Raw genomic sequence first — 15,407 nt, 5'->3', positions numbered from 1 at the left:
TGTTAGGACTACAGAACAGCTCCACCTTTCCTCATCTACATAAATTACAGGGAATGTTTTCTGTAATTCGCAGAAATAACTAAAGCATCAGCTCACCGCAGAAAATAACAAGCCCACTTGTTTTATGGTAAGAAGTAGGAACCATTGGTATTTTAATGCATTTATTGAATTGATATTACAATAATGCTTTCAACATTATACTTTACAAGGCAGCAAATAATAGAAGTTCATTGTTAGGATTTACAGTATATGCACTTTAGGTAATATATGCAACAAAGTACAATTATAAAGGCATTCAAGCACACAGGTAAGTGTTGTTTTTTTTAATATAAAGTAGAGAAGTGGTAAGACCCACAGCTCATAGAAAACAATCAATAAATGCAAATCATTAATGTAACAATAAGATACGATCAAGAAGGATTTGTGCAACAATGCAGATTCTCACAGGTCTTCAATTGTATAAATGCTGAATTACAGAACACACGCTCACACAATCTGCATAAATGTCACCGTGGGTGCACACTGCGACTCGTGTTTTTAGTTATGTATTTATTTTAATGCTATGATCATATTTACATTTTTCATTTTGCATTTTTCTTTTCATTAGGGGGGATCAGGTGAGATTTCCCTATGTGCCTGTAATTGTGATTTGTTACTCACTGCTATCACCAAGCAATGGACCATTATTGCAGTAATCTGTTAGACCCCATTCACACCTAGGCGTTTTTACGCCTGTAGCGCTACGCCGCTGCCGCCAGAGGGCTGAAATCAGATGTCCCTCTATGGAGATGGTTCACATCTCCACGCCGAACGCCGGACGCCTGTCGCCTGCCGCGTGAAAAAAGGTCCCGGACCTTTTTTTCAGGCGTCTTCGAGCGTTCGGCTAGGAGATGGGAATCATCTCCATAGAGGGGGTCATCTTGGGGCACATCTAGGCGGACAATACCGGCGTTTTGTCGCCGCAAATCGCGGTACAAAACGCCGCTATTTTTACCGCGATTTGCGGCGACAAAACGCCGCGATTTCGTCCGTCTAGATGTGAATGCAGCCTTACTGGGAGTGGGGGCAGCTGTTCCAAGATGGATGCTGGACCTCATGGGAAATCCCAATTAGATACACCATAGTAATATAGAGTACTCTGGAGCAGGTTTGGAAATTCATCATTTAATCCCACAAGACCCACCTGCAGTTACAAGTGATTAAAGCGGAACTGAACCTAAAAAATTAAAAATGTCTGGTAGGTAGGGTTTGTATGACAGGAGAGACCTTATAGGTAGGCATGCGCAGCTCAGTGCACATTTACAACACTGTGCTGTAATGATTTGCCTCCCGTGAACTGTGCTGGAGTGACGTCATCATGGCCTAACAGACGAAGACTGAGAGAAGATGACAACACCTATGACCAGCAGGCGCACTGACAGTGCAGCACTGAAAGAGATTGTTTGATGGGTAAGTCTGTCACAATGTTCTAATATGGTGTGCATACTAGCACATTATGGCTAACGCCTCCTGGGACACATAAAAAAAAATAGCAGAATTTAGTTTTCTGTTTGGTTGTTGTTGATTGCATCTAAATAAGACTGTAAAAGATTGTACAGTATTAAAAACAAAACCTATTGCTGTTACTGTATATTTTATAGAAACATTGGCCTCATTCCTGTGCATCATATTCTCCCATATTTCAAATGATCAGACAGCACAGTGGCTAAGCGGTTAGCACTTCCACCAAGCAGCAGTAGGATTGTTGGTTTGAATCCCAACCAGGGTACTACGTGCCCAGAATTTCTGCCTGTGCCAGTGTGTTTCTCTGGTTTCCTCCTACACTCCAAAGACATGCTGGTAGGTAAAATGGCACTAGTATGTATGGGGCATTTTAAATATATATATATTTTTTTTATTTTACTTTTTTATTTTTTTGCACTTTTTTTTACTTTTTTTTTTTTTTATCACTTTTATTCCTATTACAAGGAATGTAAACATCCCTTGTAATAGGAATATATAGTGACAGATACTCTTTATGGAGAGATGCGGGGTCAATAAGACCCCACATCTCTCCTTCAGGCTGGAAAGCATGAGATTGTGAAAAAAAATTCACTGATCTCATCCCGACAACTGCGATTGCGGCTTTGTTTACTTCCGGGTACCCAGGCGTGACGTCATAACATTGCGTCCGGGCCTCCGACGGCCATAGAGATGACTGGGGACCATCTAGTCTTCTCTATGCTTTCCATCCAACGCCGGCGGATCGTTTCTCTAGGTCCCTGATGGCCCGGAGAAGCACTGGATGGTGGCAGGCGGGGGGGAACGTCCCCTCCCGTCACCTATAAGAACGATCAAGCGGTGGAACTGCCGCTATGATTGTTCTTATGGTGCACAGAATTGCCGGCAGAAAACAGTGATATCTGAATGATGCCTGTAGCTGCAGGCATCATTTAGATATCCCCACTGAAAGTCCAGGACGTCATATGACATCCTTGGGCGGGAAGTGGTTAAATAAGGACATGTGCGTTTACCGTGTTCCAGTACAGTTCAGTGCAGAAAAAATGCAGCACGTTCTAATTTTTTTAATGGAACTTGAACGCCCTGAAACTGACCGCACTGTTGTGAACTATGCCATTGAAAACCATATGACCTACTATCCATGCATTTTTGATGCAGACAAATAAAAAGCACTGGACTGCATGTGGTGTGAACTGGTCCTAAAATGCACTGGAACACATTAAAAATGCACAGAACCCCAATACAGTGAAAAAAAAAAAAAAGCATATGTTGCATTCGCTCTCTGCCTCTGTAAACCTCTGCCTCTGCTTCCAAAATGCATAAAAAACACGCAAAAAACGCATCTGGGAACAAATCTGAAGTGCGTTTTTGTGGTGTGAAGCAGCCCTAAGACCATTATTAAATGTCAAATTAATGATGCATTTTTACTATGGGTCAGCAAGTAAATAAATATGCCAGGTTTCAGATGTCTACTTTACCTAGGAGGGATAAGAAGTGCCAGTGGTTCCACATATGATCTGACAAAGGGGTGTCTTGACTTAAAATAGCAAATTACCAATTAACTGAGGAAAGCAAATATGTCTATATTCTGGCTGTTATTTCATGAATTATGAAATTTGCTATTTTGTTTTTGAATCCCGGCTGCTTCCTTTTGTGCATAATATAGGCATTTGCAGTCATGTTAAGGTGAATGCAGACAGGGGGGGTTATTTACGAAAGGCAAAACCACTTTGCACTACAAGTACACTGCAAGTTCACTGAAAGTGCACTTGGAAGTGCAGTTTCTGTAGATCTGAGGGGTAGATCTGAAATGAGGGGAAGCTCTGCTGATTTTAACATCCAATCACGTGCAAGCTAAAATGTATGTTTTTTTATTCTCCTTGCATGTCCCCCTCAGATTTACAGCGACTTCATTTTCAAGTGCACTTGTAGTGCAAAGTGGATTTGCCTTTCGTAATTAACCCCCCCTGTGTCTTTTACCTATAGGGTCCTTATTAGTATTTAGTTTACTTATTTTAACAACTTAACCACTTGAAGACCAAGTCTTTTCTGGCACTTTTTGTTTACAAGTTTAAATCATTACAAAAAATCACTTATAACCCCAAAACATTACTGTATATAGATTTTTTAAGCAGAGACCCTAGGGAATAAAATGGCTATCATTGCAATTTATTATGTCCCACGAAATTTGTGCAGCATTTTTTTCAAACGCATTTTTTGGAAAAAAATACACTTAAATGAATAAAAAAAAGAAAAAAAACAATATATACCCCAATTTTTTGTATAATATAAAAGATGAGTAAATTATTTACCTAACATGTCACGCTTTAAAATTTCGTCCCACTTGTGGAATGGCGACAATCTACGATACTTATAAATCTCCATAGGGGATGCTTTAAACGCCTTTACAGGTTACCTGTTTAGAGTAACAGAGGAGGTCTAGCACTAGAATGATTGCTATGTAATTTTCATGGTGATACCTCACATGTGTAGTGTGAACACCATTTACATGCGTGCGTAACTTGTATTCGCTTCTGCACGCGAGCACTGAGGGATGGGGGGGCACGTTTGTTTTATAATTTATTTATTATTATTATTTTTTACACTGTCCCTTTATTTATTTAATATTTTTTTATGACTTTTATTTCTATTACAATGAATGTAAACATTGTAATAGAAAATAGGATGACTGGTCATCTTTATGGAGGAATCTGGGGTCAGAAAGACCAAAAATCTCTTCTTTACCTTTAAAAGCAAAAGATTAAAACGAAAAGTGTTACCGTCCAACTTAAATCTGAAGTAACGTCATGATGTCGCTTCGGTCCTTCAAGAACATAGATGCAATCAGAGACAGCCTAGTTTCTCACTGCCTCTATGACCAGCCAACTGCACTGTGGGATAATTTCCCGGGAGTGACGGTGGAAACGGTAAGCTAGAGAAACACAATCGAATAGCGGGAAGGAGGATGTCTTCGGAAAGCGATCCAGTGTCTAATGAGCTGCTCGGATTGCTTTCATGGCTGAAAAAGATAATACCAGGGTTATGGCTGATAGCTTCAGCCATAACCCTGGTAAACTACTTGCAAACTACAATGTATATATACGTATTGTGGTTGGCAAGCGGTTTATAAGGAATAAGAGCAATAAGACACGCAGACAACGCTACAGGCAGTAGTGTGCAGCAAATACTGTGTGTTGTAGGCAGAAATTTAATAATAATGAACTTATGCTTTAAAGAGAATCCATTAACACAGAATTATTGGAGTTGCCATTGATGTCTTGTCCTGTTTTTTTTATTTTTTTTAAGGTACCATCCTAAGAACCTTCAATTCTTGCCGCACTCCTTGGTAAGTCCCTGACCAAGAATAAACATTTACATATCAAGGCCCGGATTCACGTAGAAGCGTGCATCTTTGTGCGGGCGTAATGTATCCTATTTACGTTACGCCTCCGCAACTTTGACAGGCAAGTGCAGTATTCTCAAACCAAAGTTGTGGCGGCGTAGCGTAAATAGGCTGGCGTAAGCCCGCCTAATTCAAATGTGGAAGATGTGGGCGTGTGTTATGTAAATTTAATGTGACCCCACGTAAATGACACTTTTTACGAACGGCGCATGCGCCGTCCGTGAAAGTATCCCAGTGCGCATGCTCCAAATTAACCTGCAAGAAGCCAATGCTTTCGACATGAACGTAAATGACGCCCAGCCCTATTCGCGAACGACTTACGCAAACAACGTAAAACTTGAAAAATTTGACGCTGTTCTGACGTCCATACTTAACATTGGTACGCCTCATCTACGCCTCATATAGCAGGGGTAACTTTACGCCGGGAAAAGCCTAACGTAAACAGCGTATCTGTAATGCGACGGCCGGGCGTACATTCGTGAATTGGCGTATCTAGCTGATTTACATATTTCTAGGCGTAAATCAGCGTAAACGCCCCTAGCGGCCAGCGTAGATATGCAGTTATGATACAACGGCGTAGGAGACTTACGCTGGTCGTATCTTATACAAATTCTGGCGTATCTGATTCTTTGAATCAGGCGCCAAGATACGACGGTTCAGACTCAGAGATACGACGGCGTATCTGGAGATACGCCGTCGTATCTCCTACGAGAATCTGGGCCTCTGATTCTTTGAATCAGGCGCCAAGATACGACGGCTCAGACTCAGAGAATCTGGGCCCAAGTGTCCAATATTTTTACTGGATCACAGACTATTAAATAGAACAAAGGCATGGATGTCAGCTTGAAAGCCTTCACCTTCACCACCCTAACCAAGTTAACACTGACAGTTCGGATATTTCTGTGCTGACAGATCCCTTGTACATTCATCCCATCATTGAAACTTGAAAAACTTAGAATGTGAGTGTGTAGGAGTCGTGATAGCTTCTCTCTTTTACCAGTCCTTAAATAAAATAAAAAAATCCCCTCATGTTTCTGTATTTTGTCACTTCTTCTCAATGAGGGATTTTCTGCTTGACTGTCTTACAGAAGCAATATATACTTAATCAAACAGTATGAGCAGGGAAATGGTAGAACATATAAAAATTGCATTAAGCAACACAAAGCTGCATCGTAATATTCATTTACCTGCACAGCTCCGGCAAATAACAACCCCTAAGTTGATAGATGCCCAGTCAGGGTTTGGAGCACGACAGTCTGCACAACTCCTGTTCGATTCATTGAACCAAATCTTTTCAGCTACTTCATAATCAGCTACTGTCTCTGCTATTGATTGTTCTAATGTTTCAATCCAGTCTTGCTTTTCTCTTTCCGAGTCTGCTGTAAAGCTAAAGAAATTTAACTTTTTAAGTGATTAATCTTTTTTTTTTCCTAAATTTCATATTAGACACACATTTACTGTATATTGCTTTCCTTACTTCTTATGTATTTAAAGGCAACTCATCCAGGAATATAAGATACTATTATTTAGAAAAGTTATGATAACATTTACAAATACAGTGGGATATAAAAAGTCTACACACCCCTGTTAAAATGTCAGGTTTTTGTGATGTAAAAAAATGAGACAAATAAATAAATCATTTCATAACTTTTTCTACCGTTAATGTGACCTATAAACTGTACAACTCAATTGAAAAACAAACTGAAATCTTTTAGGGTTGGGAAGCAAATATAAAAAATGAAAATAATGTGGTTGCAGAAGTGGGGATGTAGCTGTGTTAAGAATTAAGCAGTCACATTCAAACTCATGTTAACCACTTAAGACCCGGACCAAAATGCAGCTAAAGGACCTTGCCCCTTTTTGCGATTCGGCACTGCGTCGCTTTAACTGACAATTGCGCGGTCGTGCGACGTGGCTCCCAAACAAAATTGGCGGCCTTTTTTTTCCACAAATAGAGCTTTCTTTTGGTGGTATTTTATCACCTCTGCAGTTTTGATTTTTTGCGCTATAAACAAAAATAGAGCGACAATTTTGAAAAAAATTCAATATTTTTAACTTTTTGCTATAATAAATATCCCCCAAAAATATATAAAAATATATATTTTTTACTCAGTTTAGGCCGATATGTATTCTTCTACCTATTTTTGGTAAAAAAAAATCGCAATAAGCGTTTATCGGTTTGTGCAAAATAGGGGATAGTTTTATTGCATTTTTTTTTTTTACTACTAATGGCGGCGATCAGCGATTTTTTTAATGACTGCGACATTATGGCGGACACTTCGGACAATTTTGACACATTTTTAGGACCATTGTCATTTTCACAGCAAAAAATGTATTTAAAATGCATTGTTTATTGTGAAAATGACAGTTGCAGTTTGGGAGTTAACCACAAGGGGGCGCTGATGGGGTTATGTGTTCCCTGAAGTGTGTTTACAACTGTAGGGGGGTGTGGCTATAGGTGTGACGTCATTGATTGTGTCCCCCTATAAAAGGGATGACACGATCGATGCAGCCGCCACAGTGAAGAACGGGGAAGCCGTGTTTACACACGGCTCTCCCCGTTCTTCAGCTCCAGGGACCGTTCGCGGGACTCCAGTGGCAATCGAGTCTGTGGGTCCCGGAGCTTCGGTCCCGGGAGCGCGCCGCGGGCGCGCGCCCGCGACCCACGGCTGGGTACTAGTACAGGACGTACCTGTACGTACATGTGCCCAGCTGTGCCGACGTATATGTGCAGGAGGCAGTCCTTAAGTGGTTAAATAGGAGTCATTACACACCGGCCATCATTTAAAGATCCTCTGATTTACCCCAAATAAAGTTTAGCTGTTCTAGTAGGTCTTTCCTGACATTTTCTTAGTCACATCCTACAGAAAAAGCCATGGTCTGCAAAGAGCTTCCAAGGCATCAGAGAGATCTCATTGTTAAAGGGATCAGTCAGGAGAAAGGTACAAAATAATTTCCAAGGCATTAGATATACCATGAAACACAGTGAAGAAAGTCATCATCAAGTGGAGAAAATATGGCACAACAGTGAATTTACCAAGAACTAGACGTCCCTCCAAAAGTGATGAAAAGAAAAGAAGAAAACTGGTCAGGGAGGCTGCCACGAGGCCTACAGCAACATTAAAAGAGCTGCAGGCATATCTGGCAAGTACTGGCTGTGTGGTACATGTGAGAACAATCTCCTGTATTCTTCATATGTCTGGGCTAGAGTGACAAGACAGAAAGAAACTTTTTCTCACAAAGAAAAGCATCCAAGCCTGGCTAAATATTGCGAAAACACATCCGAAGTCTCCCAAAAGCATGTGGGAAAATGTGTTAAGGTCTGATGAAAATAAGGTTGAACTTTTTGGCCATAATTCCAAATATGTTTGGCTCAAAAGCAACACTACACATCACCATAAGTGTTCACACCCTCAGTAGATCAAACCAATCTTGCTGCTTAGGAGCCCAGAGAAGAGATCTGGGGTTTCATAGACCCCAGATCTCTCGAGGAAAATTACCTGTCATGGCCCATGTTTTCACAAGGGATGTTGTGCATTCCTTGTGATAGCAATAAAAGTGCTAAAAAAATGTAAGGGTACGATGTAAAAATAAAATAAAAAATTTAAAGCACCCGCCCCCATACTGTATTCCTGCACAAAGGTGAATGCATGTTTTGGTCACGCATGCATATGTAAACATATTACCTTCCCAAACCAGTGACGTACCAGTACGTCACTGGTCGTCACGTGGTTCAACAGGCAGTGAGACGTGTAACAAGTGTGTTCCGCCAGAACTAAACCCATCCTAAGCGCTGCACATTAGTCAATATACTTTACACTATTTTGTTAAATAAATCCACACTAAAGCATCTCAAATCTTCAAGTTCAGAAAAAGTTATAAGTAGAAAGAGGAAATATGGACAGCCGCACTCCAAAAAACCTTGATGGTTGTCTTTATTTAAAAAGAGGAAAAATGCACTACAAGTCACAGCACACGACACAGGAGTAAAAGTTATATAACTTGCCCCTGGATATTAGAAAAATATAAAAAAAAAAATCTCTTCTATGCAAACAAAATGATTGAAAGTTAGCAAGCATTCAATTTAATTTACAGCATCACTAACCCCATAAACATGAGGCTGATTATTTATAATCAGGGATCACAATACAGTTAAAAAAAAGAAAAAAGAAAACATTAACAAGAATAACTTGATGATGATGATAATTGTGTCTTTAAAAATTAAGAAAGCACACTTTAGGGTAGAAGAACACTAAAGCCCTGTACACACGATCGGTTTGTCCGTTGAAAACAGACCGATGGACTGTTTTCATCGGACAAACAGATCGTGTGTGGGCCCCATCAGTCTTTTTTCTATCGGCGTAAAAAAATAGAACCAGTTTTAAATTTCTCCTATGGATAAAAAAACTATAGAAAAAACGATTCTCTGTGTGGAAGTCCATCGGAGAAAAATCCACGCATGCTCAGAATCAAGTAGACGCATGCTCGGAAGCATTGAACTCCATTTTTCTCAGCACGTCGTAGTGTTATACGTCACCGTGTTTTGGCACGGTCAAATTTTTGACTGATGGTGTGTAGGCAAGACTGATGAAAGTCAGCTTCATCGAATATCCGACGAAAAAATCCATCGAATTAGAATCCATCAGATATTCGATCGTGTGTACGAGGCTTTAGTCATAAAATACACTAAGGACCAACATATGATCGCAGTTCATGATTAGTGCTTCCTAACAAGTGAGTAAGAAAAACTTCTAGGGTGAGAAGTCAGTGACATAAGCTGTGTTACTAGTAAAAGAGCACACAGTACAGGAAGATGCTTGTTAGAGTAATTGTGACAACATAGTATCCTACACTGGACCTCTGCACAGTTCGGGGCAGATCCTGGTACAGCGGCGCATTTATGCGCAGGGCGTAGCGTATCTAAGATACACTACGCCGCCGTAACTTACTTTTTTTTTTAATCCACAAAGAATCCACGCCGTAAATTACGACGGCGTAGTGTATCTTTGGCGGCGTAATGGCGCGGAATTCAAATGGCTGTGATGGGGGGGTGTTTTATGTAAATACGTTGTGACCCGACGTAAACAACGTTTTTTTTTAACTGTGCATGCGCCGTCCGTGGGGGTATCCCAGTGCGCATGCTCAAAATTAACCCGGAACAAGCCAATGCTTCCGACGGTGACGTCATTCTACGCAAATCCCTATTTGCGAACGACTTACGCAAACGACGTAAAAATTTCAAATTTCTACGCGGGAAGGACGGCCATACTTAACATTGAGTACGCCTCATAACAGTAGCTTTAACTATACGCCGGAAAAAGCCGAACGCAAACGACGTAGAAAAATGCGCCGACCGGACGTACGTTCGTGAATCGGCGTAACTAGCTAATTTGCATACTCTATGCGGAATTCGACGGAAACGCCACCTAGCAGCCACCGAAGAATTGCAGCTTAGATCCGACGGCGTACTAAGACGTACGCCTGTCGGATCTGGCCGAGATGCCGTCGTATCTTGTTTTGAAGATACAAAACACCTGTGTAATACTTTTGTGGATCTGTCCCTTCATAGTTAGATAAACTGAGTTTAAGTCAACTAACTGGTATTCCAGTGTGTGCACCAGAAACACTTAAGCCCTGTACACACGATCGGTTTGTCTGATGAAAACTCATAGGACAAACCGATCGTGTGTGGGCCCCTATCGATTTGTTTTCCATCTGTGAAAAAAAATAGAACTTTTAAAAATTTTCCTATGGATAAAAAAACGATAGAAAAAAACGATCGTCTGTGTGGAAGTCCATCGGTCAAAAATCCACGCATGCTCAGAATTAAGTCGACGCATGCTCGGAAGCATTGAACTTCATTTTTCTCAGCACATCGTAGTGTTTTACGTCACCGCGTTGGATTTTTGACTGATGGTGTGTAGGCAAGACTGATGAAAGTCAGCTTCATCGAATATCTGATGAGAAAATTCATCGGATAAGATTCCATCAGATATCCGATCGTGTGTACAGGGCTTTAGGCAAAGTGAGCCTTTTAGATGGCAAACTACAAGATTATTGGATATGAGTATTTGTTTGTGATGGATGACTGGTGATTATAGAAAAGAATATGGGGATGAAAAAAGAGCAATATATCTTTTGCTGCTGGTGGTGAACATGTAGCAGATGAACGTCTGCATTTTAACTGAAAGTGACAGCAGCTATACATAGATCCCAACTGTCCCAGATTTCCAGGGACTGTCCTTGATTTGAAACAATGTTCCTCTGTCCATCTTTCCTCCTCATTTGTCCCTCATTTTGATCTAATCTATATAATTGTATATAAAATTCACTATTTATGGTCGTGACCCTCTGACCGAGAGAGATGTGGATCACATAAACACACGACAAGACTTACAACTGTAGCACTACCCCCGAAGGAGCTGCTGGTTTAGATTTGGGCCTGCACGCTACCTCACCATTCGTTGTCTAGGGGATGAGAGTCTATAGAAACCTCAATGTCCACACAAGTTGTAGATAATTTTCGTTAAGCTTTATTTCACACAAATGTGCACAGGTAGAGGGATGGAGGGTCAGGGGAAGGTTCAGGCACTTGATGCAGATCACTGGGGAGCTTTTAAGCTTCAAAAGTCACACTCACCACTTTCCTCCGAGTGGGTATTGCTCACCCAGTTAGGCCCCTTTCACCGGCCTAGCAGCCGGGATGATGCATGGACAAAAAGAAAGAATAATAGTCTCTGCCACAGACTTTAGTGCGATAAAGATGAGCTGATCCTCTGCCACAGGATTTATTTTGATAAAGATGAACTGAATACTAAATCCTGTGGCAGAACATATATTCAGCCTTACAGTTTAGAGCCTTTAAGCCGACCCGGCATGCTGTAAGGTAATATAGGCTTCGGTGCATCCTCCAATAAAGTCACCAGGCCTTCCCAGAGATACCAGTCTTCTACTTGGTCCTCTCCAGGACAGGTCCTCCCCTGGTTTCCTCCATTGAGTGGCTTCCTCCCTTAGGACAGACAGCGCAGGACCACCTCCAAAGTGTAGGCCCCAGTCAGGACAACTGGGCCTACGTGTTAGGGATGCAGCCTCTGGGCCAATGTGGCCCTGCGGCTGAAAATCAACCACTACATACTTCAAGCCAGGAGGGCCACGTGGTAAAAAGCCCCCAAAAATGGCGTCTGCCCCCTTAAGTACCTTTTCCCAGCAGAGAGACCACTCCCACTAGGCTATTCCTGGGGAAAAGCACCCAATACACTCTGGCCTGCTTGTATTTCAACAATGGCCTGGGTGGTAACGCCACCTACAGGCAAAAGTGGCAAGTCCTTCAAACACAGCAATAGCTGGAACAGAGGCTGTTTAAGCCTTAATCATCCCAAAGTCTGAGCTAACTACCAGCTCAGACATACACTAAATTTAAACATAGCGCCTGGTCATCAGGAGCAGGGCGCTACACAACATAAATAGACCTGAAGTGTGCCTTGGTGGTCTGGTCGGTATACCAAGAAAAAGGGGCATACCCAAGATAAGTAATGGGTAGGTAATTGAAGAAGGATATGCTGCGAAGTGCCCTGAAAAAGGAAAGGGTGGGAGGGTATTGAATGTGATTGAATGCGCAGACTCACAAACATAAGGTGAGCTGGGAAGAGTCGTCCCAGTGATGTGTAGTATCACGCACTGAACCGACAAAGAGCATGGGTAAGTGGGCTGCTTAAATACCCACCAGGCTTCTCCCATAAACTCAGGCCACCATACTGGCCTTCTTATTTATCTTTCAAAAGGTGTTTCCCAGTGCTAAACCTTTCATCCAATTTCTAAATTGTTGCACTTAGACCCCTTTCACACTGTGGTGTTTTTTAGGCGCTTTAGTGTTAAAAAAAAGCACCTGAAAGAAGCTGCATCTGCAATCCCAATGTGAAAGCCCGAGTGCTTTCACACTAAAGCGCCTGAAAAAGCCCCAGTGTGAAAGGGGTCTTAGCGTTAAAAAAAGTGCCTGTAAAGCACCCGAAAGAAGCCTCATCTGCAATCCCAATGTAAAAGAGTGCTTATACGCTGAGGCGCTGCGCTGACAGGGCGTCAAAAAAAGGTTGTGAAAGCTTCTTTGCAGCACTTTAGGAGTGTTGAATACACCGCTCCTACGGCCCCGTACACACGATAGAATCTATCCGCAGATAAATCCCAGCAAATGGGTTTCTGCGGATAGATCCTATGGTGTGTACACGCCAGCGGATCTGTTTCCGCGGAGAAATCTCCTCTGGGATGGATTCCAGCAGATCGAATATTTGTTGTGCTGCACAACATATCCATCTGCTGGAATCCATTCCAACGGATGGATCCGCTCGTCTGTACAGACTTACCGGATCCATCCGTCCAAAGGGATTCCCCGCACGCGTCGTAATGATTTGACGCATGCGTGGAATTCCTTATATGACAGCGTCGCGCCCGTCGCCGCGTCATAATCGCGGCGACGGCGCGACACGTCATCGGCAGAGGATTTCCGCGCGGATTTCAATGGGATGGTGTGTACACTCCATCCCATCGAAATCAGCGGATTTCTTTGAGAGGATTTATCCGTGGAAACGGTCCGCTGGACCGTATCTGCGGATAAATCCTCTCGTGTGTATGGGGCCTAAGGCTACTTTCACACTGAAGTGCTGGGTGCGTCGGCGCTAAAGTGCCGCTATTTTTAGCGGCGCTTTACCGTTGTTTTTTCTGCTGTGATTTTCGGGCGCTAGCGTTGCGGTTTTAACCTCCGCTAGCGGTCAAAAAGGGTTAAACCCACCCACAAAAATGACGCTTTGCGTGCTTTTTGGAGGCGCTGCCCCATTGATTTCAATGGGCAGGGGCGCTGTAGGAGCGGTATATTCACCACTCCTACAGCGCCTCAAAGATGCAGCTGGCAGGACTTTTTTTACCGTCCTGCCAGCGCAACGCTCCTGTGTGAAAGCCCTTAGGCTTTAAGCTTTGCATATCTCGCACATGCTCAGTGCACAAGCAATGTAATAGGTTTCAGTCAGGTTTGCAAGGACTACTGGGAAACATGATGCCTATCCCAGAAACCCTTGCAAATAGCCTAGGCAAATAATGAGGAGGAAGTAATGAAGGACTACAAAATAAAGGTATTTACAAGCAACAAATTAAATAAAAATTGTCCATTCTGAACACTATGAGATTAGAGCATGCAGCACAGACAAACATAAAAAAAATGGGTGGAACTCCACTTTAAGTAGAATCTGTTGGTAATTTTGAACTGGTACATTTTTAAAGTGTAACTGCAGCCCAAAAATCTATTTTTAAGCTTTTTGGAAAACATAGAGAAGGGTTATCACCCCTGTAACATTTGTTTTGCTGTCTGTGCATCTGTTCAGAAGATTCCACCTCACTTTCTGTCCCAATTACAAATGTTTTTTTTTTTTTAAATAGTTTTTTAGTAAAACAAGGATTGGCTAAAGCATCAGTGGACAGGAGACACCTCTTACAGAAGAGAATTTCCATTTCCTAGGGGTAGATTTCCTCTCACTTCCTGTTGTCTCCTTTCGTTTGCAAGTATGAGTCGTTTGTAAGTTGGATGTTTGAAAGTAGGGGTCTGGCGTATGTACTCTGTAGAAATTTGGCCCTTAGGTGTTGGTGTTGCCACAACACTGTAAGCCCTCACAGTTAGTCTTGGTGGGCGCTGGGACGCCCTGCTGTGAACTATTATATCAAGAATTGTAATTACCAGGCCTGTCGCTACAGGACAGGCAAAACAAACAATTGCTTGGGGCCCTGAGCTTGCTTGGGGCCCCCGAGCTAACTTGGGGCCCCCAACTTCCCCTTCCCAGGCTGTAGTGTGGCCGAGCTCCTCTTCCTTCCTCCGGGAGTCCTGTCAGTCCGGCCGGGTACCGCGCGTGGTACAGGAGATTAAATTTCCTGTTCCCAGCCGGACTAACAGGAAGTGCACACTGAGTGCTCACTTCCCTTCAGTCCGGGCCGGGAACACAGGAAACGAAATATCCTGTACCACGCGGTACCCGGCCCGGGTACTATCTGATAGGGGACTGGGGACCCATAATGATAGAACACCGGACTGACAGGAGGAAGAGGAGCTCGGCCACGCTACAGCGGCTGCCTACAGGGAAGAAGGGGAGGTGAGAATAGAAAAACATAGGGACTAGGGAGGGGGTGAGGAGTAAGAACATGGGTGTAAAAAATTATTGTAGCGCTAACGTAGGCTTTGCGTGCGGGGGGGTGCTTGGGGGCCCCCATTTTGCTTGGGGCCCCCAAATTCCTTCAAACGGCCCTGGTAAATACGTGCCATTGTTGAACAGTGGTAGTAAAATTGGGCCTTTGGTGCTGGTGCCACAACACTGTAAGTCCTCATAGTTACTCTTGGTGGGCGCAGGAATGGGCCCTGCTGTAAAATATTAGATCAAGAATTGTAATTACATGTCCCTGTTGAACAGGGGCAGAAAAATTGGGCCTTAGGTACTGGTTCCACAACACAGCAACCCCTCACTGATACTCT

At 42.7% G+C, this 15,407-nt stretch overlaps 1 protein-coding gene across 2 annotated transcripts in view; it reads right to left on the bottom strand.

Annotated features, from left to right (window-relative positions):
- ARAP2 (ArfGAP with RhoGAP domain, ankyrin repeat and PH domain 2) overlaps positions 1-15,407 on the bottom strand; it is a 481,396-nt gene that overhangs the window by 290,837 nt on the left and 175,152 nt on the right. For both annotated transcript variants that reach the window (XM_040335148.1, XM_040335150.1), the window contains exon 11: positions 6,091-6,290. In XM_040335148.1, the coding sequence (XP_040191082.1) occupies positions 6,091-6,290 (200 nt within the window). The remainder of the gene's footprint in view (positions 1-6,090; positions 6,291-15,407) is intronic.

The sequence above is a fragment of the Rana temporaria genome, chromosome 1, assembly GCF_905171775.1.
Source record: "Rana temporaria chromosome 1, aRanTem1.1, whole genome shotgun sequence".
Classification (NCBI taxonomy): Eukaryota; Metazoa; Chordata; class Amphibia; order Anura; family Ranidae; genus Rana; species Rana temporaria.
Note: the sequence above shows the minus strand (reverse complement) of the source record. Positions and strands in the feature narration are given on the sequence as shown.